The sequence below is a fragment of the Gopherus flavomarginatus genome, chromosome 12 (genome assembly GCF_025201925.1).
Source record: "Gopherus flavomarginatus isolate rGopFla2 chromosome 12, rGopFla2.mat.asm, whole genome shotgun sequence".
Lineage (NCBI taxonomy): Eukaryota > Metazoa > Chordata > Testudines > Testudinidae > Gopherus > Gopherus flavomarginatus.
Window position 1 is genome coordinate 26,208,100 of NC_066628.1, and position 27,042 is coordinate 26,235,141.

The window sequence follows — 27,042 nt, forward strand, 5'->3', positions numbered from 1 at the left end:
TGACTGCAGTGCAGAAGAAACCGCCATGTCAGCATGATGTAGGAGTTGCGCTGGTCCCGCCTTGGGGTTGCAGTTGACTGTTGGAGCGCTGACTAGTGCCGGATTCGGCTTGTTCGCCAGCATCAAACCTGGAGTCAGTGCCAGTGGTGGCAGCATTGATCGCAGTGCCGCTGCCTGTGTTGCACTCAGTGGTGTAGCCAGGTGGAGGGAAGAGGGAGAGCAGAAAAAAAAAGGCACCACCCACTGCGGCGCTTTTACTAACGGGGGGCAGCACTCTGGGTATTCGGCGGCACCTCGGCAGCGAGACCTTCACTTGCTCCATGGGTCTTCGGCAGCATTTTGGCGATGAAGCTTCAGTGTCACCGAAGATACCCGAAGGGAGTGAAGGTCCTGCCGCCAAAGACTCGGAGCGCCGCCTCGTCAGGAAGAGCGCCGCAGTGGGTGGGGCCTTTTTTTTTTCGCTCCTGGATGAGTAAAATTAAAAAGGTGCCACTTGTGCTTGGTGAGGGAGCGGCCACTCCCTCGCTATCCTCCTAGCTATGCTCCTGGTTGCTCTTCACACCGGGGTGGTGGGTGCTGTGGAAGAGACTTGACGTCTCGACTCCGGTGCCACGCGTCGGCAGAGGTCCACTGAGGGACAGTGCCAGAGGAGCCCGGTGCCTCATAAGTACTCTCTCTGGATGAGTGGAGCACTGAGGGTGAATACTTTGCTAGGGAAGCTCTCTTTTTGTGAGAGTCCCTTGTTGGAGAGGTCAAAGCTTCCTGATAGTTTTGGAAGTCGGAGCCTTATCGCGTAGGGATCTTGGTTTATGGGATCCCTGGAGGACATCTCTTGTGGATGTTGGAAAGATTTCTCCATCAGAAGCATTTTCAAATGGAGATCCCTATCACGTCTTGCTCTTGACTTCAATTTGTTGCAATGTATGCATTTCTGGGAGATATGAGTTTCTCCCAGGCAGCAGATGCAGGATGCGTGGCCATCAGAGACTGCCATCGGTTCACAGCAGGAGTCACACTTTTTAAACCCTGTTGAGCCCGACATGACTTCAGTTAAGCCTCTCCCCCCCTCTCAATAGATGAGGGTAGGAGTTAATTGCAGTGGTAAATTGTAGAATTATTCCTAAACTGAGAACTAAGTAATTTTTTAAGAAAAACCTCTAAGAGGAACTAATGAATCTATGGAACCATGTATAGACTAAGACTAATGAAACTATGTAACTAAGTATAGACTAATAAGAAGTTCCTGTGTAACTTGTAACTTCCGCTCCCCCCCACCCCTCCCCGCCCAATGTATCAAAGACAGCACTGCCGTGGAGCTCCGTCTGCAGCCAAGGGCAGTTGAGAAGGAACAGAGGGGACGGTCGGGGTGCGCGCACTACAGGAGGCGCCAACAGCTGCATGAGACAGCTCCTGAGCGTGCCCCTCCCCAGACCGAGTACTGCTGCAAAAAATCTCCGATCTGTGGCGCAGGGATGCACCAACACCTAAAGTAGAGCACTCACAGGGACGCCACTCAAAGAAGAACCTGTTTTACGTAAAACAGTGTGTTTTGGTTGAAGCGCTTGGGAAGTCTGCTCAGGAACAAAAACTGGTGCATGTTCTCTCCACAGTGAGGGAGGGGAAACCTGGATTATAAATGTACACTGCTCAGGCGTCTGACCAGGGCAAGATGGTACAGTTCTGGGGTGCAAGGCCGGGGAGCTGGGGGAAACTGGCTGGAGCCTCCCCACTGTTTGTTTATGAGTGGCTGGGAGAAGCATTCATGTAACTCAGTTGGGTGTGTCCTTGCCTGTGGATGCCTGTGTAAATGCAGGATCTGACAGAAGTTTGTTGCTTAGCAACAACATCACAGTGTGAGAGGGAGCCCAGGTTGGTGGCAAAGAGGGCTCAGCAGTACCTCATTTCAGGTTGCAACCTGAGAAAATCCATCACACTGTGTCAAACCACTGGAACAGAGTGCAGGGAGTGAACAGGGGAGCCTGCACCCTGATCACTTAACTGCCAATCTGTGCCCCGGAGGAAGCTGATTGGGGTAATTAGCTAACCAGGCTGGGTGGGATAAATAGTCCATCAGCCCACGTCAGATAAAGAGGCACAGGAAGGAAGTGCCTGGGGGGAGAGAGAGGAACAGGGCTAGCTGCACCAAGTCACACAGTCGTCTCAGGGAATGGAGACCTCCATTCCCCCAAGCTCGTGCAGTGCCTAAAGCACAGAGGATATTGTAATAGGCTGCTGCACAGGGACTATAGTGGTATTGGTGGAGAGAACTCAAAATCAGTGGCATTGTCATTTTACAACTTGTGCAGTCAGCACAGTTTCTGCAGGGCAAGAAGACAAGGGCGAAGGCGCTCCCTGTAACACAACCCTTCAGTCAGAGACAATCGCCACTTTGTGTGGAGGCGTCCATATGCTGGAAACATCACGTGCCAGAGAAATTTCAGGGGAATGGTTATTTCTTGCCAGGAAGCATGAGGAACCAACTTTGCTTAAAACATCCTGCTTGTGAAATACTGAGCAGAGGCGGAAGTGGCATATCACGGACAAGCTGTGGGTGGGGCAGGGGGAGGGGGAGGCTGGCAGGCCTGGGTTAGGCAGGCAGAATGTGCTGTTCTGCTTCATGCTGCCAAGCCTCCCACCAACACTGGCACATCCACACACCCAGTGCAGTGCCGCCAAGGGCTGGGCAGAAGTAAGGAGTCCTGGCTGTGCAGCTTCCCATAGCCAAGAAGTAACATGTTTGCCTTGGATGTACTATGCACAAGGGCAGTACTATGGACAAGGGAGTATCCCCGACTCTCACATCGTGAATTGCAAACAGTCCCAGGAGAGGCAAGGATGATCCATAACAACACAATAAAATCACACATGAAGGCAGGAGCTGCAGGTCTAGACCTTCAAGGATTAGTCCTGCACAGGATCCTTTCCCACTAGTTGGTTTTTGCACTCAAAGCAGGGATTCACCCTCTCGGTATGTACAAAGCACTCAGTGTCTCCTTCCCCAACATGCAGCACTTACTCTGAGCACAGAATGGATTAAAGTTAATCTGTTAATTAGCTGAGGAGTTAAGATTCATTGCAAAATAGGCACTTAAAGAACTGTAATGCCCTGTATCACCCCTTATCTTTTCACAGAGGGAATTCTTCATGTGTTTCTCTGATGGAGATTTTATGTGCCACCTCTGCTGACAGAGACACTCTGTTATGAAAAATAATGGCCAAAAATTACCATTAATCCTAAATATTTCTTCTCAGCCACTACTCCTTGTACCAGATCTACCCCACAGGGAGAGCAGGAGGGTGGGGAAGACGAGGCAAGAGGTCAGCAGGGGATGCAGCAGACAAAAGGCTCAGAAGAATGGAGGGGGGCATGGTCAGTGGGAATTTCCAGGGGATGTGCAGGGAAACATCAAGCACAAGAGGACGGAGGAAGTAGGGGGCACACTCATGCAATTTGCAATGCACTGGCTGTTTTACACAGCTCCCCAGTAGCATGTGGCAGTCTGCACACACCGGTGAAGCTGAGCCGAGAGGGGAACCTTTCAAAACAATTTCAGGTTGAGAGTTCATCTTTTCAGATCACTATCAAATGTACTAAAGCCATGACCGCCGATTTAAAGCTGCCCACCCCACCTTTCTGCAGCCCTATGTGTGTGTGTGTGCACGTGCTGAATGCCCTCCTCACAGAGTAGTTTTCCATGGGACCCTATCCCATTCAGTGCACAGGAGTAGTTCTTCGTATCCTCGGCCCAAGGGAGACAGTCCACCAGCAGGGCAGTAGGGCCCAGGCAGTGCTCTCCTTCCCTAAACCAGGCAGGATTGAGGAAGAATGAATTCCAGAGAGGAGTCAGCCCCAGAGACCAAAGACACAAAAGGCAGGAGGAAAAGGCACAGAAGCAGCCTCACTCAGTAGGTGCCTCAGCAGGGACCACTCGACACTGATGATACCACTTGCTGCACCCTGGCCATTCTCTGCCCTGTGCTGATTTACTGTTTGGTCCAGCCCCCTCACACCACTTCACTCACAGTCTCTTCACCTCAGCCTGCCTCCCTCTTCCTGCTCTCCTCCATCTCCCCTGCCCTGTCGCACTCCCCAGCTCTTCCCGCCAATGTCCCCTCCTTCTTCTCTTGTCTCCATTTAGCTGATCCCCTTCCAGCAATACTCTACCCAAACAAATGTAAATGGCAGGACCACAGTATTTGTCATCTGCAAGGTTGGGACCTTTAGATCTGCTGCACAGACCTCACCACTTGAGCTACTGAGTAACTGGTAGCAGTAATAGGCTGTTTTCCTCTCTGTGAACCAACCACTTGAGGGGGAAGTGACATATATTTTGCTAGTGGGATTCACAGTATTTGCTAACAGCAGAGAATGTTGGACTCAAGGATCCTCTCCCCTCCTCTGAACTGCATGTTGTCACCACAGGACAGAGTTATGTCAGTCTGGGTGCCTTACGTGCATTTCTGGACTTTATCACTGTTTGGGTTTCATACTTTGAATGTCCTGGGTTCATAACACCTGTGTTTGGGTGATGACATCATCCCTGTAAATGTATTCCGCCCTAAATGACTGCTGCGCACTCCCAACCCTAAGTCTTCCTGTACAAAGATTTTGTTGAGGAATTTTTTTAGTGCTGTCAATTACTCTCTCCTGATTATTTCTGAATCCCAAATTGAAATGACAATCTCTCCTTCCCCTGCATGTAATTTTTGTCCTGCTTCTAGGTTAAGCTAATACAGAGAGTCAAACAAATCAGCTTAAGCTAATACAGAGAGACAAACAAATATGCCAAATGACATAAACAAGTCCACATGAAAGCAGCTCTGAGCTTATTAAAGCGTATAAATGACTAGGATCGACTAGGGGGAAAGAAATGATTTCCCCTGTTCGGCATACATTCTGGATGTGACCATAAAGGACAAAGACAGGAGTTCAACTGACAGCGCCTGGCCCTGACTGCTCTGCCTGATGCCAGTATACAGTCAGTGCAAAGCGCACCTCCCAGGAGAGAGGGGAATTTGAGGCTGGGACTGCACCCCCTGGAAATGCAACATGCACAGGTGCTTTCTAGGGGGTGGGGGGAAAGCAGCAATGGCTTTCAGATACTTTTGTGCCTGGAGGAGTCCGGTTGAGAGCCAACATAAAACAGTAGATTCTAAATTACACATATTTACATAAATAGGCATTAATTTTCAGCCACATTGCCTATTTGCCCTATTCACACCCACTTCATGCATTCATTGCATACATCTCAACTAGCATTGTTAAAGACTGCATCATAATTCATTATTATTATTTATCTGTGTTACTGTAGCACTTAGGAAGCCAGGTCAGGTAGCAGGGTCCTGCTGAGCTCGGTGCTGCACAGAAACAGGACACAAATATGGTCCCTGCCCCAGATTGCTGCCAAGAGACACGAGATGGAGCCAGAACGGCAGGGGAGTACAAGACATAACGAGACATGGCTGGTTAACATGACCAGCAACCTGGCTGGTGTAAAGCTTTGGTCCATATGCACATGGGTCAGGGCTGAACTAAGGCTGTCTGAACACAGAGTAAGAGCCAGCTCCTGCCCTGAAGATTCAGTCTAAACAGACAGACAAGAGAGGGACAGGAACAGAGAGGCGAAGCGACCTCCTACAGTCACCCAGCAGGCCAGCTGATAGATGTAAACTAGTAAGTTAGTTGAAAAGGTATCAGAAGATGGCACTCGAGAGTATGCAGCATTGTTCCTGAGCTTTGCAACACCAAAACAACTAGCGGTTGTGTACCCTGAAACCCTGGCTGAGGCACATGGGGAGGAGGGAGATGCGGCAGTTGACCTAATATGGCTTTTTCACCTCTCATTTGTATGATTTTTCAAGGCCTTTTTATTATGATGGTTTCCAGTTCTTCTATGGCAGGAGAATTATTGACAGGATAATTGACGAGAATTAGAAATCACTGTCTAGAAGTGCCTACACAAGGAGAAAATTGTCTAGCCAGCAAAGTAAGAGCAAGAGCCAATGGCTGGAAGCTGAGACTAGAGACATTTGAGGTGGGAGCAAAGGCACAAATTGTTGATTGTGAGGGTAATTAACCCCTGGAACAACTTACCCAGGGCCCTGGTGGATCCTCCATCTCTCGGAGTCTGTAAATCAAGGCTGTCTGTCTCTTTCTAACAGCTCTGCTCTGACTCAGCCACAAGTTATTGGCTGGATGCAGGAGTCACTGGGCAAGGTTCTGTGTTCTGCAGGAGGTCAGTCAGGTTGAGTCCCTTCTGGCCTTAAAATCTCCGGCTATGACAGTGTGGCAGAGCTGGGAGAAGAATAAACACTCCGCCTCTTCCTCTCATGCATGAGAGTGACAAGTGTCTCCTGCAGGGGAATACCCGAATGCATTGGCCCATTAAGGAACTAACTGTCTGCAGCATGTCATTGCAAGAAACAAGGGATTTTAAAGTTGTAAGAGCAGGAAAGACATGTAACTGCAGGGACTCCTCCTACTCCCCTCTGCACTTGCAGAACTGAAAAAGGGCTAAAGTATCATTTGAAAAAAGTTCTTTTGAAACTTCCAACCCTGAGCCCTTAAGCTTCTACCCTGGGAGTGTTTGCAGGGAACTACATGCCCACAGCGAGACCAGGGAGGCAACAGGACATCTAATGACAATCACCCCACGCCTGATTTGCCATCCCTGACAAGCCCTCTCTCCCCTAAGCCAAGTGTTGTCTGTCAGGACATGTAGGCAGGCCCCTGCCACTCCAGGAGCTAAGATCACAGCATGTCACAGCGAAAGAGGCAGCAAATGTGGGAGAGATCCCAGCGGGAAACAGAGAAGTCAGCAGAGTTCCTTTGAGAGACAGGAAGAGCTGGAAGGTGGTGGGGGGGGGCTAACTACTTTCACAGAAACCTTGCACCAGAGCTCCCACAGCCACATAACCTGAGACCAGACTCCGAACTAGGGAGACCCAGGCAGAAGCATTCCATTATGGCCAATATACCAGGACGAGAAATCAAGTAACTTCTCAGAGCAGATTGACAATTAGCCTCCAGTGGCATCACACATCCACCCACCCCCAATACAGGTATCTGAACCTCAGCAAGAGAAGACAATTAATAGAGTCTTATAGATTCCAAGGCCTGGAGAGACCACTGTGACTGTGTAGTCTGACCTCCTGTCTACCAGGCCAGAGAACTGGCCCAGAGTCACTCCTTTTGAACAAGAGCATCACTTGCAGAGCAGAAGCCGCAGCGCTGAGGCCTGTGCTGCCACCCCTCACTCCCAGCACTTTGGCTGCGCTGTATGTGGGCAGCCCTGCAGCAGAGCCAGCGTGCATGCGGGGCAGCTGGCTCAGCAGGCTCCCTGCAGAACTTGCCCTTCCTCTCAGACTTCCACCCAACCCAGGAATTATTTGCAGGGTCTTGTTATAGTTACTCTTCCCTGGAGGTTTGCCAGTACCCAGAGAAGCCAGAATTGCTCAGTGCATTCGGCAGAGTTTCACAGCCTGGCTGCCAGCCTGAGCCCTCTCTAGCCATGACAAGGTGGAGGTGTCTCGCACAGCAAAAGCTGACTGCGGGAACTCGTGCTGCACGTGGCCCCTGAGCCCTTCCAAGCTGAGTGACCCTGTGAGATGAGTTCAGCTTGCTCAACAGAGAAAAATTGTTTCCCATTTTCAAACGACAGGAAAACCCACATTAAAAGGAGGGATCCTAGAGAGGAAACATCTGTGTAACTCACCAGAGTCGCAGTAGCTCACATCACATGCTGGCAAAGTCAGGGCTGGAGCTTTGCCAGAGAAACACAATTCGAGTTAGCACATCCAACCCCCACTCCTATGTGCTCGGTGCCAGCTGATGTCACATGTTCACAGCTGAGCTAGGAAAGGGCACTAGTGACATTTGCACAGGACACTAAATTAAGAGCAACTTTGACCCTCAGTGGGGACCGAGAAGCAGTACAAAGTGACCCCCAGCAGCAGTGTCACTCTAAGATTCCAGCTGGACAAATGCCGCTGATCCTTCAGGGGTAACAGACCCCACACCCCTACTGCATGGGAGGGACGAAGCTCGGAGGCAGCAACAGGGATCCTGAGGACCTAATTAGACATGAGTTTGCAATGTGATAGGGCACCAGCATAAACAGATATTTAAAGTGAACACACACAGGCATCCAGGGGAGAAAGACAGGTTCGTCCCTCTGTACAGGGCTGAGGTGCAAATGCACCTGCAACCATGGGGTCTGTTCTGGGCAACTGACACTGGGAAAACAATGACCAGCTGGGAGCAGTTCCGAGCAAGGCAGCAGATGCGGAGAGCAGCCTGGAGAAACAGATTCAAGTCCCTGGCTCCTATTGTCCCAGGCAGCCTGGTGTGCTAACAAGGGGAGATGTAAAGCTTAGGGCATGAGACAAATATCTGCAGGTGTAACTCAGGAAGGAGATGGGTTGTGTAATGGGCACAAGGGGTAGGATTAGAAGTAACAAGAACCATCCTCTGGCATGTGTTTCTAGTCCCTCCCAGCTGAGGAGCTGTAAGGACTTGACATCATTCACAACCCCCCAACACAGGTCACTGCAGCTATCTAGTGGAGCCTGGGCTCTGAAACTCGGCAGAAATGTCTACACTGCTATTTTTAGCCCTGTAGCACATAAGAACAGAAGAATGGCCATACCGAGTCAGACCAAAGGTCCATCTAGCCCAGTATCTGTCTACCGACAGTGGCCAATACCAGGTGCCCCAGAGGGAGTGAACCTAACAGGCAATGATCAAGTGATCTCTCTCCTGCCATCCATCTCCACCCTCTGACAAATAGAGGCTAGGGACACCATTCCTTATCCATCCTGGCTAATAGCCATTTATGGACTTAACCACATGAATTTATCCAGTTCTCTTTTAAACGTTGTTATAGTCCCAGCCTTCACAACCTCCTCAGGTAAGGAGTTCCACAAGTTGACTGTGCGCTGCGTGAAGAAGAACTTCCTTTTATTTGTTTTAAACCTGCTGCCTATTAATTTCATTTGGTGACCCCTAGTTCTTGTATTATGGGAATAAGTAAATAACTTTTCCTTATCCACTTTCTCCACATTACTCATGATTTCCTCTCGTGAGCCCCAGGCAGCTGAGCCAGGCTCCGAGGCCTGCTGCCACAGGGCTATGGCTGCAGAATAGATGGACCCTGTGATCTCCCAGGCTCAAGGGGGCTGTTTGGCTGGTTTGAAATAGTCCGACTATGGCTGAGCCAGCAGCACAAGCCAGGCCTGCAGCTCCCACTGTGCCATCTGCCCAGTGACAGGGCAAAGTTAGGGAAGGGGACACGCTGGCTATGTCACTTCCATGCTGGAGCTGTTAGGCATGAAAGGAAATGCCCTAAGAAAGGGAGAGAGGCCCCATCCCAGTTGCTAGAGCTAATCAAATGGAATTGGATAACACACCAGACATCGTCCTGTCCTGCAGGGACCAATCTTGCTTTGCCCCCACACAACAGACAGGGTGAGCCAGCCGTTCCCTCACTGATCACTGTGGCTGGAGTTCTCATAAGCCAACAGCACAGCACAGGGTGTGCAGGAATGCTGGGGCAGGCATGAAGGCAACTGTGTGCAGAGGTGGGTGTGGGAACAATAAAGGGGCAGAGATGAGCACAGGGATGTCAGCAGTCAACACAGGGCAGCAGTGATGAAGAGATGGGGGTGGTGGTGCCAGGAGTGGGGCACTGGAAGAGCAGAGAAAAGTGGGGGGACGGCTGGGTGTGGATGTGGCAGTAGCAGAGGCGAAGGCAGGCACATGGGCAGCAGAGCCAGGACTGGGGCAGCAGAGAGGCTGGCGGTGGCTGGAGGCAGAGTATTTTCACACCTCCAGCACAGTGGAAGAAATGCTGTGAAGGTAGGAGGAAGCAGACCCCAGCAGCGGAGCCAAAGGAAGCAGAGAGCGAAAGAGGAGCCCTGCCCCAGCACTGCCTGACTGCCAGAGCCTTCTCTCACCGTTGGGGGACCTGCTGAAACCCACCCTCAGGGAGCAGTGTTCTCAGCCACCAGCAGAGCAAAGGGCAGAGAACCTCCAGCCACACAGGCAGGGCCTGACCACATTGAGATCGCACGCTCAGGTTCCATACTCAAGGAGGGTGGGGTGCGTTGCTATGCAATGCCCATGCTGGGTGCAGGGAAACAGAGATACTCACACTGGTACCCACAGCAGGCATGCAGTGGGAGCCCAAGATCCTGCCAACTTTCAGATGCAGGTGAGGAAAGATCAGATGCCTTTGGGTGACCCAAAGCAAAGCTAAAAGTGGGTCACCTCACCAAATCAGTGAGCGAGGGGTCAGGGAGGAAGGAGAAAGAGGAGCCCTAGCAACACTGGCAAATGCTCTACTCCTCCGCAGGATCCCTGATGCCAGTGCCAGCTGGACAGCGCCAGTGGCCAGGGGAGCAGGCTCTTCTCAGGGCTCAGCCAAAAAAGGGAAACGTTCAATGGTTGAAAAATACAAGGAATAGCCATTTCGCTGCTGCCCACTCCAGAGGCCACATGGCCCTGGGACGTTTGTTGCGCGGACTCAGAGCATAACATGCGAATGCAATTAACAGGGTCTCAGCTGTGCCCATCTCAATATTTTCCTCCATTCTGCATTTCTGCTTTTCCCCTGATTGTTCTTACACAATATTTGGCCCCTTGTCTCAGATACACTGTGTGAAAGCAGGTTTATATTTAGAAAGTGGAGCAGGTCATGTGAGCTTTCCAGCACATCCTCTCAGTTGTTATGGCAACCAACACAACTCCTAGTTAGTATGATTCTTGGGCTGGCACTGGCCTGCCCACTGTGTCCCTTGGCATGCTGGCTGCAGCATGGTACCACAGGGTCAGAGATGCCAGAGCCACAGACAGACCTGGTGCTGCATCCAAGTTTCACGTGCTGCAAGACCCTGTAAAACCCCTTGCCTAATTTCCACTCCCCATCCCTCCACCAGCCTCTGGAAGAGAAATTGTAGCCCCCACTCCCACGCTAGACATTAGGTCATCCCCAAGCCTGTTCCCCTCAGCCTCCAGGCCAACCTCATAGACGCTCCAGTCCCTCGCCCCAGGTCACAGAGCAACCAAGGCCCCAGTCCCTCGACCCAGGCCAGACTCACAGAGCAACAAAGGCTCCAGTCCCTCGCTCCAGGCCAGGCTCACAGTGCGATGGAGGCCCCGGTCCCTTGCCCCAGTCCAGGTTCAAAGAGTGATGGAGGCCCTAGTCCCTCGTCCCAGGCCAGGCCCACAGTGCAATGGAGGTCCCAGTCCCTTGCGCCAGGCCAGGCTCACAGAGCAACAAAGGCTCTGGTCCCTAGTCCCAGGCCAGGCCCACAGTGCAATGGAGGTAGGGTTGCCAACTTTCTAATCACACAAAACTGAACATCCTAGCTCCACCGCTTCCCTGAGGCCCAGCCCCCCACTCACTACATTCCCCTTCCCTCGGTGGCTCGCTCTCCCCCACCCTCACTCACTTTCACTGGGCTGGGAAAGGAGGCTCGGCTGTGGGTGAGGGCTCTAAATGGGGGTGTGGGCTCTGGGGTGAGACCAGAAATGAGGGGTTCTGGGTGCGAGAGGGAGCTCTGGGCTGAGGTAAGGAGTTGGGGTGCGTGGGTGAGGGCTCTGGGTGGGGTTGGGGGTGTAGGAAGGGGCTCCAGGCTGGGGCGTGGGGCCAATGAATTTGGAGTGCAGGAGGGGACTGCGGGTTGAGGCAAGGGGTTGGGGTAGAGCAAGAGGTGAGGGCTGTGGGTGGGGGTGCAGGGTTCTGGGTTTGGGGGGGCTCAGGGGTGGGGTGCAGGAGGGGGTATGGGCTCTGGGCTGAGGAGAGCACTCCTGCTGACAAAGCCTCATTCACACTGCCACTTGCGTCGACAAAACTTTTGTCTTTCGCAGGGGAGCTTTTTAAGTACCCATGACAGACAAAAGTTTTGTCGACAACTTTGCAGTGTAGACATGCCCCTCATTTAACAACAGGCTACGTAAAAAGCACTAGCAAAGTCAGTGCAAACTAAAATTTCATACAACGTGTTTATACTGCTCTGTATACTGTACCCTGAAAAGCAAGTACAATATTTATATTCCAAATGATTTATTTGATAATTATATGGTAAAAAGGAGAAAGTCAGCAATTTTTCAGTAACTGTGACACTTTTGTATTTTTATGTCTGATTTTGTAAGCAAGTAGTTCTGAAGCAAGGTGAAAATTGGGGGTACATAAGACAAATCAGACTCCTGAAAGGGGTACAGTAGTCTGGAAAGGTTGAGTGTCACTGTTGGAATCACTCTTCAGTGAGAGAAACAACAAGCAGGCTCATTTGCCCCCTTTTGCTTTCCCTTCCTGTATTCAGGGACTCAAACATCCTTTATGCTCATATCCGACCCCAAGCCTCTTGGAAGGGTTCCAGGCCAAACCTGTTTCCTGTGATGACAATCTGCATGGGGGCTACTGCCTGGGGAGGGATGAGCTGGTGTTTGCACTGGAAAGCACTGCAGGGGGACAGTCAGTGTGTAGAACTGGGGGGAATGTTTGTGAGGTTTAGTTAGGAAATGATGGGGAGCTGAGATACAAGCCCATGTGCCACATGCACCCTACTCAGCAGGTGTTTGGTTGACACAGGTCAACTGGTGTGATGTTAGCTCCCCAAGTTAGCTGCACCCTGCGCAGTCTACAGCTAGGCAAAAAACTGTCAGTGAAAAAGGCCTGTTCAGTGAAAAACAGTTTCAGCTTGGCTGGTTTGATGTGAATTGCTCTGACTTATTGTTCTGAATGGGCATTCTGTTCCCAACTTTAGCTGATTGGGAAAAAAGTGAATTCCCTGAAAACAACCCAAAATGAAATAAAAAAGCAGAAAAAAATTGGTTGTGGACAAACAAAATTATTTGGTTTTCATTTCAGCAAGAAAACTGGACTCACCATCAGGTCAAAACAAACAATTTCTGGACAAATTTTTTGGTTTGGCCCCGAACCAAAAAGTCAGTGATTTGCTCAGCTCTAGTGCACACAGTCTCACATTTATGAGCCTCTGTGGGCTGGGGGGTGGGGGGCAGAGCTAGGGAAGGATCCAGATGAGCTGAGCTAATGGGATAGAAAATTACAGTTTGAGCCCCCAGAGTGCACCAACCTAGGCCCCCCAGCACTCTCACAGCGGCACTGTTCACACCAGACTGCCCCACCGCCACCCCGCAGCGCTCACACAGCGACACTGTTCACACCACCTTGGGCCCCCAGCGCTCACACAGCAGCACTGTCCACACCAGCCTGCCCCCTCCCCTCCACAGCACTCACACAGCGGGTGCCGTTCGCAAACCCCTCCCTCGAACATGCACAGTGGGTGTTGTTCACAGCCTCCCACTCCTGAATATGCACAGCAGGTGACATTTGCACCAGCCTGGGCCCCCAGCGCTCATGCAGCAGGCACCGTTCACATCAGCCTGGCCCCCCTACAATGCATGCACAGCGGGCACAGTTCACACAAGCCTGGCCCCCTCAACGCATGCACAGTGGGCACAGTTCACACCAGCCTGCCCCTCCCCCCCCCCCCCCCCCCCCGAATATGCACAGCAGGCACCATTCACACCAGCCTGCCCCTCCCCAACACATGCACAGCAGGCATCATTCACACCAGCCTGCCCCCCCATGCATGCACAGCAGGCACCGTTTACACCAGCTTGCCCCCCCAATGCATGCACAGAGGGCACAATTCACACCAGCCTCCCCCCCCCAACATGCACAGCAGGCACCATTCACACCAGCCTGCCCCTCACACAAACACAATGCATGCACAGCAGGCACCATTCACACCAGCTTGGACTCCCCCGAGCACGCACAGCAGGCACTGTTCAGAAGTTTTTCATGTTTGGAAAGTTTTCACCAGTTGCAGAGACATTTTCATTGTGCCCACTGCACAGTGTGCACATGCTCAGCTCCAGTGCTTCTCCCTGGCAGCCTTCAACCCGCTGCACACAGGAAGGACAGCGATCAGCTGGAAGTAGCACTTGGGCCCCAGGCACAGAGGGGAGGCTGGGGCAGCTCCCAGTGCCTCTGCAGCTCTGTCTGGTTTGTGGCACAGCCTGAGGGGGCGGCAGCTCTCTCTGCTGAATGGAGGTTGGACGAGACTGCTTGAACAGAATTAAATCACCACGAGCAGGGCCCAGGCTAGAGTCCCATCAATTGGAGGGTGGGTAATCTGAAACCCCTGGATGTTGCTATTTAAAAAATAACCTTCCAGGAGCCCCAGGGCTAGTCAGGCCCCTTGAAAATGTTGCATTTTAAGTGTAAAAAACCAACATTTGGCTACTGGGTCAGCATTTTGCTGTGATTTATAATTCATATAGTCTCCTGTTCCACTGCTTAACACTGGAACTTTGTACATATTTTGGCCTTTCTGACAGTAATTGGGCCTCCCCCAGAAGATTGTTCAGGAAGCAAATGTCTCCTTTGCCGTCCTGTTAGCAGTGGGCCTGCCTGTGAGGAAGGAGCTGGCTTTTAATGCACACCTTCCCACACAGTGCAGTCCCGTTCCATCCTGGAACTCTGCCAGCCCTCCCATGGCACAGCCACCCTCCCATAGTGCCTGAGAGGTTTCCTATGTCCTTCAGTTGTCTGTAAACCTCTCCCCTCCACAAAGAGTCCCCTGCCTCCACACAACTAGAAGACAGGCTTTCTCCCCATTCATCTGGTCTTCCATGCAACATGGATTTCTCCCTGTCTCAATGGGTGTTTATATAGCAACCAGTTTGTACAATATATCAGTGGAGGCCCTGAGTGCACCCTGTGCACTGCACTGTACTGTTATTTTCCTCAGCTCTTGGAAAATGAGGCGGATTTAGAAAAGCTGTTCTGTGCTCCATCACGCCCCCCAGAGCAGCAGGGTCTGAGGACCAGGGCCAGATGATCCCAGCACAAGCTGATAGTAGGACAACTCCGTGATTCACTGCCCAGTCCCCCTGTGCCACCACTTGGCTTATCACATGGCCAAGTGACTAGACCTTTGTCCATAGAGACAGGAGAGGGCTAGGGCTGAACATCACCAGTCCCACACTTTCCTGACCACCTTGGTTTCTGGCACACTTAAGCTGCCTGCTTTTAAATATCACTGTGAAGAAAGCTGTGAAAGAGTGTAGGGCCGAGGGGAACATCCGCAGGACAGTGAGCAGTAAGTGAGCAGTAAGGGGCAAGGGAGGCCATGCCCCATGGCCACATCTGACTGAGTGTGAAGCTGCTGCTAACTGTCTCACAGATGGAGCAGCCCCAGCACTGGCAGGCCATCGAGACAGGCTCTGCCTCAGACTGGCACCTGCAAATGGGCTAATAGCCTGGAGCAGCCCGCGAGGGGGCCTGTGCCGGAATCCACTGCTGCCTGTGGGGAACTCAGGGCCTTGCCTAGGAGGGGCCAAGGCCCCCAGGTCCTGGAAGAAGGTCCTGGTAGAGGTGTGAGGGGCAGGGCCCACCACCCCAGCTCTGAGCGGGATGCCATTCAGGTATGTTCACTCTGGGTGGGCTCAGGGCCCACAGTGCAAACTGGCCCAAGATGTCGCTCTGCAAAGCCATCCCCTAGACTGCAGGGGGATGGTCCCAGCTCCCGTCTCTGACATCACCACCTGGTACAAGCCAGAGCACTTGGGCCAGTCTCTAAGGGGCTTTGTTGTGCTCTCCTACAGCGGAGAATAGGCCTGTTGTTGAGCAGTCCTGGTGCTGCATGAGTCACCCCCGCATGCATGCAGGCACAGGGCCTAGCTCAGGCCAGCTGCAGAGCTGTGCTGAATGTGGGGTGCAGAGATCTGCTGCCAGGCAGCTAGTGTCACAAACCTCCAGTCCCAGCAGCGGAGCAATGGCATGGCCAGAAGGGAGACACTTGGGCTGCACAGTAGGTGGCCAGATGATCACTATGGCTGGGGCAGGCTGCTGGCTCCTGGCTGCTCTACTTGGGGTAGCTGCCAGAACTAGCGCTGTCAGTAAGATGAGGAAAATGAGTTCCAGAGCCAGAATTGGGTCTGGCTCCATCAATCACAAGCAGCAAGAGACTCCTCATGGGTGCACATCAGTACCCTCTTTGGTACAGTCTTGCTGTTGCCCCGGAGCATGCTGAGACAGGACCAGTCCTTGCAGATGCCATGGCCCTAGCCCTCAGAGATCCAGGCCTCTAGCCAAAGGGGACTGGCCCTCAATCGCATATTGCAATCACCCCAGCCCCATCACTTTAGCACCTGGCCAAAGCAGGATCAGCCCTTGTAGTCGTGCTCCTGTCAACCCATGTGGGCCCAGCCCTGGCCCTGCTCTTCCCCAGCATTCTCCATTATCCCCACCCTGTCACGTCTGCCCCTCCTGTCTCCCAAGGGCTGTGTTCCATCCAAGAGGCTTCCTTCCCCAGGCCCCCAGTGACCTGTGCTGCCCCCTAGTTTTGTCTGGGTTCTCCTACCAGCCCTGTCACCGCAGTACAGGAGCACTTTCCAGGAGTGCCCGGCCAGGGTGACTTATCTCCCTGGGGAGGGCTGCATGTGCGGGGAGGGGGTTGTATGAATGATATGTGCTCTGCTCTGCCCTGTCTGCCCAGGCTCTATACAGGATTGCTCCCCACAGGACTCAAGCTCTGCATCCTCCTTGCCCCAGATGTATCCACTCCACACATACACACACTGGGGGCTCGCTCCTTACCATCCCCCCCCCACAGGGTACTCTGTTTTGTACCCCCACCATCCTTCAGAGCCCTCCAAGCACCCTGTGCAGGCCCCACTGCCCTGCTTCCTTCATCTCCAGTCTTCCGCACTACTGGCTCTGCGGGCTCAGCCCTGCTCACTGCAGCCTCCTACAGGAGAGAAGCTGGGCTCTATGCAGCGCCTGCTCTCTGCTGGCCAAAACTGAAGAGCAGAGAGCAGGACTCCATCCTTAAAGGCAGGGGCGGGAAAGGGGGGGGGGGGCTGTTGAAGAGATGCCAGCCTTGGTCTGACACTTTGAGGAATGTTTATGAAAAAAGTTAAGGAGGTTGGTTGGAACTCACTCTTCTCCTCATCTTTCCCAGCGGGACCAAGACCCTCTCCCCTCCTTGTCTATGGCTGGGGGGCCTGGAACTCCTAGGTCCCCACTTCACTGGGGGTGGGGGTCACAAGAGCAAGCAGGGAGAGACGAGTGTTGGCCCTAGGAAAGTTGACCTCCTAGCCACCTAGGGCCCTTCTTTACTGTGACCTAGGAATCTCTTGCTGCCAACTGGCAGAGGGCATAAGGGATGCATGAAGGTTACTAGAATATCTAGGTATGATATTTACATGCTAGTTCACCCAGGAGTGTTATGCGAGGTCTCTACAGAAAAAGCAGTTACCTACCTTTTATAACTGTTGTTCTTCGAGATGTACTGCTCATGTCCTTTCCATTCTAAGTGCGTGCGCGTCCACGTGCACAGCTGTCGGAGATTTTTGCCTTAGCTCATGCATCGGTATATTAGGCCCCACCAGCCCTAGGCCCTCTCAGGGTCAGGAGGGCAGGTAATGGAATGGACATGAGCAACACATCTTGAAGAATAACAGTTACTAAAGGTAGGTAACTGGTCTCCCACCCGCCCCCCAGCGCCTCTCCCCCAGCTGGCGGTACTGCTGATCACTCCTCCCCCTCCCTCCCAGCGCTTCCTGCCTGCCACAAACAGCTGTTTCACTGCATGAAGGTCGGCTCAGGGAGGGAGGGGAAGGAACAGGGAAGCGGCAGGCTTGGGGGAAGGGGAAGAAAGAGTCAGGGCAGGGGCAGAGCAGGAGGAGGAAGAAACTGGGTGGGAGCATGTGTGGAAGGGGTGGAGTGGGGGCAGGGCGGGGGAGGATTGGGGCAGAGCAGCAGCAGGGTTTTGGGGAAATGGATGGAGTAGGGGTGGGGCCTCAGTGGAGGGGGGAGCACCCCCCGGGTAGAGGGGAAGTCAGTGCCTATGAGCGGTGATCCATGATGAAATCCTCTGGGTGGACACCGGACAACATTTCATCCTGACTGCCACTGTGACAAAATCTGTGTCAACTTGCGGAATGGCTTGGTCCTTTGGACGTAAAAGACTAGTGGTCTCCTGATGTCCAGAGGGTGCAATCTATACTCCTCCTCAGATTTATGAGGCTTTGGGAAGAAGACAGGCAAGAACATGTCCTGGCTCGTGTGAAACAACCTTTGGCAGGAAAGTCATAGGCTCCCTTTTGCTTTCGGAATCAGGAAGTAGCAGGAGTAGAACCCTCTCCCCCTCCTTTTCCAAGGGACCTCCTCCACTGCACCCAGTTGCAGGAGGCTGTCAACCTTCTGAATGAGGAGTTGCTCATGAGAAGAGTCCCTGAAGAGGGATGGGGAAGGAGGGTAGGAGAGGGGTGTAGTTGAGAATTGCAAGGTGTAGCCTAGAGATACAATTTCTAGCACCCAACTGTCCGAGCTGACTAGCAACAAGCCAAAACGGTAGGGACGAAGATGGTTAAGGAAAGAATGAGGTGGGATCCAGGATTTCAACTGCAGTATTGCTCTTGAGCGCACCATCAAAACAAGTGCTTCTGGCCCCCATGATGCTTTGCTGGGCCAGGTTGCGCAGGTGAACCAGAGGAGGAAGGGCGGCGATGACTAAAACTCATGTCCCTATCCCGTCTTCTTGCAGACCTTTGATGAGGCTGCCAGGGTCCTGGCAGTGTGGGGCGGACAGCACTGCTTCCTCACCAACTGAGGCCCAGCGAGCAGACGGTAGCCTGAGTGTCCTTCAACCCATCAAACTGGAGGTCCTGGATTGAGGACTGCATCTCCTGGAACAGGGCCATGGTCTGAAGCCAGGAACTGCACATCATGACCACTGCTGAAGTGACCACCCTAGCCACCAAATCAGCTGCATTCCATGCCATTTTGAGGGAGCATCTTGCCGCTGTAGTACTTTCCTCAACAAAGGCCCCGAACTCCTGGGCCAAGTCCTGGGGCAGGGAATCCTTGAACTTAACAGAGGAAGCCCCATAAATTGAAGTTATACCTCCCCAGAAGAGCTTGGTGGTTTGTGACCCTAAACTGAAGGCTGGCCGTGGAATGCATTTTCCTTCCAAAAAGGTCCAGCCTCTTGGCCTCTTTATTTCCACAAGTCTGGGTCCCCTACAGCTCCCTGGAGTTGGTGGGGGATCCCTCGGGGAGCTATGAGGCCCCATAGGAGAGCCACCCCTGTGGGGCTCCGTAGTGAGCGGGCAGCCCAAACAGCATCCTTTGCCTGGTGCCCATGGTCTTTCTTGCTCAGTGCTGGATCACACTTCTTCAATTTCTTCTTGGACACCAGCGAAGGGGAGCAATACTGGGTAGAGCCTGGTGCCAGGAGTGCACCAAGACTGAAGTACTGGGAGTCAGATCGGGCTGGTACGACTTCGAAGCCGGGCAGAGAGCAGCCTCCATGAGGAGGGCCCTTAAGTGAAAGTTGAGCTCTTTTTGTGTTCTGGGATGAAAATTCTTACAGATGCAACACTTCTCTTTTACATGTGATTCCTCCAGGCACTTGAGGCAGTGCTATGGGGGTCCCTGACAGGCACAAGCCTGTTACAGTCGGAGCAGGGCTAAAAACTCAGAGATTGGGGCATGTCCCTGCCGGGACCCTAACTTACTAACTACAGTGCTTAACAACTGACTAACTACTGAAAACAAACTATTTGCAAACATTAGAATCACAATTCAAAGGAGAAAACCACTGACCCCCTGGTAGGCAAAGAAAAGAGGTGCTCCAACCAACCACCACAAGCAGTAAGAAGAAACTGAGAGGGTTTAGGGCTGGCTGTGCCTAATATACCGACACACGAGCATGGCACTCCAGAGGGTGCAACTGCCGACTCTATGTATGCTGCTAAGGCAAAAATATCTGACAACTCTGCACGTGGGTGTGCAAACACCTAGAATGGAATTGACATGAGCAAGCACTTGAAGAAGAAAGCTGGTGTCACACTGGTCATCAATATCACTGAGAAATGTATGTACAGATACTGTGTAAAGAGCTATGTATATAGACTGAAAACATGTTCTTAGGGTATGCAGCAGGGGTTAGCCACCAGGAAAGGTGAAAGGAGGTTTCTCTCCAGGCCCGAGATGTTTATCCATTTATCTGTTTACTGTTCAGTGAGTATGGTCTGGTTCTCAATAGGCAACCATTAACATTCTAAGTCAAATGGTAATGAAGAGCTTGCAGGGACTTCAGAAAGACAGTAACAGGGGTAAGAGATGAGGGAGGAAGAAACTATCTTGAGGTGCACATCAAAGGTTTGATCTGGTGTATTTGGGGGGCAGACACTCTGGCATCCTTCACTTAAGAAGTAAAGGAACAGCGAGGTTGCTTCATGAAAGATTCTCAAACTGGCTTTGTTGAAAAAGCTGGAGAAAGATTTGAGTGAGAAACTTTTCTAGACAGAGGATAACTTATTAGTTAAGTTTAGTCTCTAGAAAGCATGTTATGATTTTGTTTGAGATGTCACCATTTGTTTCCAATATTCTCACTAACATTTGAATCTGTTCTCTGATAATACAGTTAATGCCTGTGTTCAACACAGATCTTTTAAAATGTTGTTTGTAAAGCAAAGAGCTGGTTCTCAGCTGAATCTTACAAACTGCTGTGTCCTACTTCTTTGGGAATAGTGGACCTCAGAGTTCTGAGAGTGCTGGGTGGAACAGGGAATGTGCACTCCAAAGAGATGCTGGGAGGTTGGTGCGCACCAGTTACTAATCTCTACAGTAAGGCCTGGGCTTGTGTTGCCAGAGGTTCGTGGTTTCGGGAGCTGATCCATCGTAGGCACAGACAAGACTTCCTCATATTAAAAACAGGTGATAGTGAGGTGCCTTAACGCTGGGTCCTCCTGGGAAGTGTCACAATTACCCTGGCCAGCCCTGGGCCTGGATATCCTTACTGGAATGATCCTCCTCCAGCACTCCCTCCTGCTTCTCCTCCCGTGCAGACTGCAGAGCAAAGGTCTGCTAGGAGTCAAGCCACGGTGATTCTCAGTGGGGTTTGGGGTGCTGGATTCCTCACTCAACCCACAGCCTCTGTGTTTTGCTCTAACTGCCACAGGTGGACCCTGTTGGTGCACTCTAGTGCATTAATGTAGTCCAGCAGGCACTGGGGCAATTAGAGTACAACACACAGCCTAGGGCTTGAGTAGGGAATCCAGTAGTGCCTCAACCCATGTAAAGTCACCATGGCCTGCCTGCTCTCAGACCACCATTGCACAGTCTGTGCTGTGCCATACGTGCGGCGGCGAAGAAAAGTCCCTGTGGCTGCAGCACTATTTGCTGTGTTCATTGGATACAACTGGTAGGTCTCTCTCACAAACACACACAGTGCTGCAAAATTAGTAGATTTAAACCTGAAGTAGTAATTTCATAATTACATGTAAAAATATTTGTCCTTGTACACAATCAAATCTCCCCTTCTGGTGAATGAGTTATGTCCAAACACTCCTCTCCCATCCTCCGCAAACTTCCTCCCATGTGCCTAATGTCACACACACATCAGGCACTCAGATACTACTTGGCGAGAGAAAGAGGTTGGCCTTGTAGTTAAGACGCTTGCCTCATAACACAGAAAACCTGAGTTCGATTCCTTCCCCCTTCCTGTGACCCCAGGTAAGTCATGCAGTCTTTCTGTCCCTTGGTAGCCTTTAAAGGGATTGGGGGGGAGGGGAAAGAGAGAATCACTCTTCCTTGTCTCTTTAGCCTGTCAACGCTTCATGGCAGGATTTGCTAGGAAGGATGTCCACACCCTACACACTGTGTAATAATCTTTGCACAAAGTATGCCCTGTGAGGTATCACCTGAAAACTCATAATTTGCTAGTCAGTATTGTCTTGCTTAAATACATGGGGCAACATTTTATGTGAAGTTACAAGATTCCACTGTATGGTGTTATAAACACATGTTCCAAACTGAGGCAGGCAAACAGGTCTGTCTGAGACAAAGGAATCGGTGCACTGCTCAATCTGCCTTTAACTAGTAAACAGAGTCACCAAGCAGGAATGGAAATAAAAAAGCTTCAACAGGTGAGGAAAAACAAGAGAGAACATCCTTTCCTAGCCTCTGTCTCCTGCGTCTCAGCTGGAAGTGTTTTCCAAGATGAGTAAATTGCCACTGCAAAAAGGAGGGACAAATACCCTAAGGCACCCCTCCTCTCTGTGCCTATTCATTCACTGCATGAGAAGGAACAAAGGAAGGAGCCGTTAAACAGAAGGAGGATCCCAGTATATGTTTTATCATTATTTTACTTGTCACCATTTCTGACTTTTATGCCTCATTACTTGTATTAACATAAATTCTCTCTCTTTATAGTTTAACTTGCTTTATCTAACCCAGTGTGTTTAAATTGAAACAGGTGTGATTATATTGTGTTATTCTGACAAATAAATATGCAGATTTTTGCAGATTTTGAAAATATTGTGAGCAGAATTTTTAATTTTTTGGTGCAGAATTTCCCCAGGAGCGAACAATGTATTCCTTCTGTGGCTCTTACATTCTGTGCTGCTGGATGATATAGAAGACAACACTCAAGTACACAGTAAGGGAGGTTGCCCCCAAGGGGTTGTGAGGTATACCTCTCTGGAAATGGCACATATCATTATTAACCTCTGTAAAGTCTCCAACTGCAGGTGGTCTTAACAAAACGAAACAGCAGGAATGTAGCCAAGTGTTCTTGCACAGGGCTTGTGGCCTTCCTGAAAGTTCAATCTGGTCAATATTCTCTCTTTGCTGTCCACATTAATGTAATGCCTCTTTTCAGAAGGGATCGAGGGCAGACTGAAGCTCTAAACACAAATGCTCAGCTGAGCGTGGGGACTTATGATGTTCAGCCCTGGACACCTGCCAGAAAAGTATTGTCATGACCCCAGGTTCCAGAGACCATTTCGAACTCAGCTATTTCCCAAAGCATCAGGGTTAGGTGCCGTAATTTGGGGAGCTTTTACAAGCAACTTGTGGGTCAGGAGATATTTGTGCTCCAACTCGTGTGTCATTCTGATTACCATCCAGCAGTTTTCCACTTGAGTTCTGATATGATTTAAGTGGCTGCCATTTGCTCTCATGGCTCATGCACGTTGTTTCCAAATTCTGTACACAAGCCAAAAATCATCTCTTTGGCTGAGATGCTGTAACATTCCGCTCAGAAGTACAAAAGGGAAGATAAAGAAAGTGGGAGGAATCAGAGTAAAAACAAAGTGCTACCCCAGAGAAAACAGATAACTGTACAGAACACTGATGGCAAGTTAACATTGTTCTGAGAAGAACGGCACAACTCAGCACAGCCACATACAAATGGTGCAATGGGTACTATATGCTAAGCATTTTGCAGAGGATCTGGCTTTTATCTCATTGCCAGTGGCTTGGGAAAATTCGCTGCCCATTCCAATATGACATTCTAAGTATTGCCCTATTTGTAGACATGTTGTACTTTGCAGCTTCCCAAACATGATGCCCACAGCTTTCAGAAACTTCTGCATGCCAACAGCCAATTACTACAAATCCTTACTCACCCACCTACCAGGCCCCCCAGTATTTTAGGGCTGCCTTTCTTTATTTTAAAATGCTTTATGTGATATTTTGAAGGGATAAGAACATAAGAACAGCCATGTCTTGACGGGAGTGTAGACAGAAGGGAGTTTTAGGCTTGAGCCTGAGTTCGTGCCCTGGGCTTACATTGCAGTGTAGACATGGCCAGCAGGACAGCTGGTTGTGACCCCAGGAGCCTGTGTGATGAGCAGCACAGGATGCTGAGAGCCTCACACTCCAGCACTCTGATCTCTGACTTGTCTCCTTGTGGAGTGTTATGCCAGGGCCTTCCTGTCCCGCCATAACAGCTACAGAATGATGGCACCATCTGTCTGTCGCAAGGACGAGGCTCGTTATGCAGGAGACGGAACTTTCCTGGTGACCAGCTTGTGAATCAGGAACTCGCTCCCAAAACACAATGAGGTGCTCACAGACCTCAAAGCAAGGTGCAGAGCCCACTTTAGCTCTTGGCCATTGTGATGCAGTAGGGACTGTCTGTGTGGGGAGTGGGAGAGCAGGGGAGGACTTTAGGGGATGGACGATGCCAGAGCCTGTAACCTGAGCTAGGTAAGGGAGGGGAAAGGTCAAACACCTTTGCCCGGGAAGGGGAACAAAGGAAGGGAGTGGCAGGAGGGAAGCAGTTTTGAGTTTGGGCTTGGGGCTGTGTGGGCGGAATTCAGGGTATCCTAGCTAGGATCCAAGCACCCTGAAAGCCCAGAAGGACTCGGTGGAGGGGTCCTGACTGTGCCTGCAAGCTCTGCTGTAACCTGTGTTCCTGTTGTCCAATAAACCTTCTGTTTTACTGGCTGGCTGAGAGTCACTGTGAGTCCCAGGAAGAGGGGTGCAGGGCCGGACTCCCCCACACTCCGTGACAACTGGTGGCAGCGGCGGGAGATACTGCACCCCGTGGACGGCGCTTCCTGCAGTAAGTGACTGGGGAGCAGTAAAACGAAGGGGTGGTTAACCCCTGGGAGTGTGTGCCCAGTGAGAAGGACTTTGCAGTAACAGGGTCCCCCGGGGGATTGCAGCGAGCGGTCCCAGGGGCGGAGGAGTCTGCAGCTCGACCCTGGCAGAGAGGTGGTGACCTCAAGAAGGGCTGGTGCACTAGGGGTCCCCCTGGAAACCGTGGGGAGCGGCGAGCACCCCGGCCTGTGAGTGGTCAGCAGGAAGATGTATGCCAAGCGGCGCAAGTGTGACCTGGTGGAGCTGTGCAAGCAGAGGGGGCTGCACCCAGGGAGGCTCAGCAAGGACCAGCTGATTGCACAGCTGGAGCAGGGAGACCGCATGAATGAACGGAGCCCTGTCTCTGAGGGAAGCAGCCGAGCAGATGCAGCGCAGGCACCAGTGTCTGTCCCCGCTGGGAGTGGTCAGCCGGCGGACGAGGGCTTCCCGAGACCCCCCCTTCCTAGGCGTAGAGGAAGGGCGGGAAGGAGCCCAGTGTATACTGAGGGCACCGTGACACCCCCGGCCAGCAGGGGATCTGCCCGGCGAAGCCCACCCCCCAGCAGGGGATCCTCCCGGCAACGCTCGGCATCCGTGGAGCGGATGCGGCTGGAATATGAAAGGGAGCTGAGACGGGAGGAGCTCGAGTTAAAGAGGCGAGAGCTGGAGGAGAAGGCGAAACAGCGTGAACATGAGGAGAACCAGCGTAAACATGAGGAGAACCAGCGTAAACATGAGGAGAACCAGCGTAAACATGAGGAGAACCAGCGCCAGCGTGAGTGGGAGGAGAAGGAGAAACAGCGTAAACATGAGCTGGACCTGGCCCGGCTGAGGAGCAGTGAGGCTCCAGCTGCGGTGAGTGAGGGGGGACCCAAGCCTACAAAGAGCTTTGATAAGCACTTGCTGCCCCGGCGTAAGGAGGGGGAGGACATAGATACCTTCCTGACGGCCTTTGAGAATGCCTGTGAGCTGCACAGGGTTGACCCTGCAGACAGGATCGCAGTTCTCACCCCCTTGCTGGACTCCACAGCCGTGGAGGTGTACAGCCGACTGAAAGGGGCGGAGGCAGGGGACTACGAACGGTTCAAACAGGCCCTGTTCCGCGAGTTTGGGCTGACTCCTGAGATGTACCGGAAAAAGTTCCGGAGCCAGCGTAAAACCCGTGAGGTCACATACCTACAACTGGTCAACCGGGCGCAGGGGTATGCTCGCAAGTGGACAGCTGGGGCCCAAACTAAAGAGGACCTGCTTGACCTATTCATACTGGAGCACCTGTACGAGCAGTGCCCGTCCGACCTGAGGCTGTGGTTGATGGACCAGAAGCCGGAGAACCCGCAGCACGCAGGCCAGCTGGCTGACCAATTTGTGGACAGTCGGGCAGGGGATGGCAGGGAGGAGTCTCGAAGGAGCAGGCCTGCCTCAACGCAGAGAGAGAGTCATCATGGGACCTCCCAAAAGGGGCCTATGGAGAACCCCCCCAAAAGGGGAACATCCAGCGGCAGGTCCCTCCGACCCACTCAAGGGGACCCACGAGATATGGGCTGCTATCGCTGTGGCCAACGAGGTCACATACGGGCCCAGTGCCCCAAGCTCAGGGACAGACCAAGCAGACCCAACCCGCAGAGGGTGGACTGGGTAAAAACCCAATCGGAGGAGGGGCTACATTCCCAGGAAAGGGGGGTTGGCAACATACCACCTGTGGATGCTCCCGGTTCCGGGTTTTTGGTTTACCGGGTGGGCGCGGGGCTGCCCCTCCGGAAGGAGTGCATTGTTTCCCTGGAAGTGGATGGGAGGAAGGTCACTGGGTACTGGGACACGGGCGCAGAGGTGACGCTGGCCCGGCCCGAGGTGGTGGCCTCAGATCGGATGGTGCCCGACACCTACCTGACCCTGATGGGCGTGGGCGGGACCCCATTCAAGGTACCCGTGGCAAGGGTACACCTGAAATGGGGGGCCAAGGAGGGCCCCAAGGATGTGGGGGTACACTAATATTTGCCCACTGACGTGTTAATGGGAGGGGACCTTGAGGACTGGCCTAGTAACACCCAGAGTGCCCTGGTCGTGACTCGTAGTCAGAGTCAGCAAATGGCACTGCTCCCCGACAACGGGGAAGGTACTCGACCTGAGGTGCAGGACCCTAACTCAGGGAGCGGGGAACGCCCAGGGGCACGGTGCAGAGAGGCTGCGGCCTCAGACCCAGCCAGCAAGAGAGAGCCGGTCCCCATTCCTGTCCCAGCTGCTGAGTTCCAGGCCGAGTTGCAGAAAGATCCCTCCTTGCGGAAGCACAGGGACCGGGCTGACCTTAGTGCGGTACAGACCATGAGGAGAGGTTGCAAGGAGAGGTTCCTGTGGGAGAAGGGGTTCCTGTACCGAGAATGGGCTCCCCCAGGGGAAGTAGAGTCATGGGGGATCAGGAGGCAGCTGGTGGTTCCCCAGAAGTTCCGTCACAAGCTGTTGTACCTGGCCCATGACATCCCTCTCGCAGGGCACCAGGGAATCTGGCGCACCAGGCAGAGGCTGCTACAGAACTTTTACTGGCCTGGGGTCTTTACCCATGTCCGACAATACTGCCAATCCTGTGACCCCTGCCAGAGGGTGGGGAAGGCCCGGGACAAGGGGAAAGCGGCTTTGA

The 27,042-nt window shown here is 52.3% G+C and overlaps 1 protein-coding gene across 6 annotated transcripts in view; it reads right to left on the reverse strand.

The window, feature by feature from the left end:
- Positions 1-27,042, reverse strand: part of GAS7 (growth arrest specific 7) — a 255,175-nt gene that overhangs the window by 161,204 nt on the left and 66,929 nt on the right. For 3 of the 6 annotated variants that reach the window (XM_050919755.1, XM_050919756.1, XM_050919754.1), the window contains exon 1: positions 6,095-6,269. The exons of the other annotated variants lie outside the window; for them this stretch is intronic. In XM_050919755.1, the coding sequence (XP_050775712.1) occupies positions 6,095-6,118 (24 nt within the window). In that variant the 5' untranslated portion in view covers positions 6,119-6,269. Of the gene's footprint in view, positions 1-6,094; positions 6,270-27,042 lie in introns of those variants that run through there. 6 annotated transcript variants of the gene reach the window in all.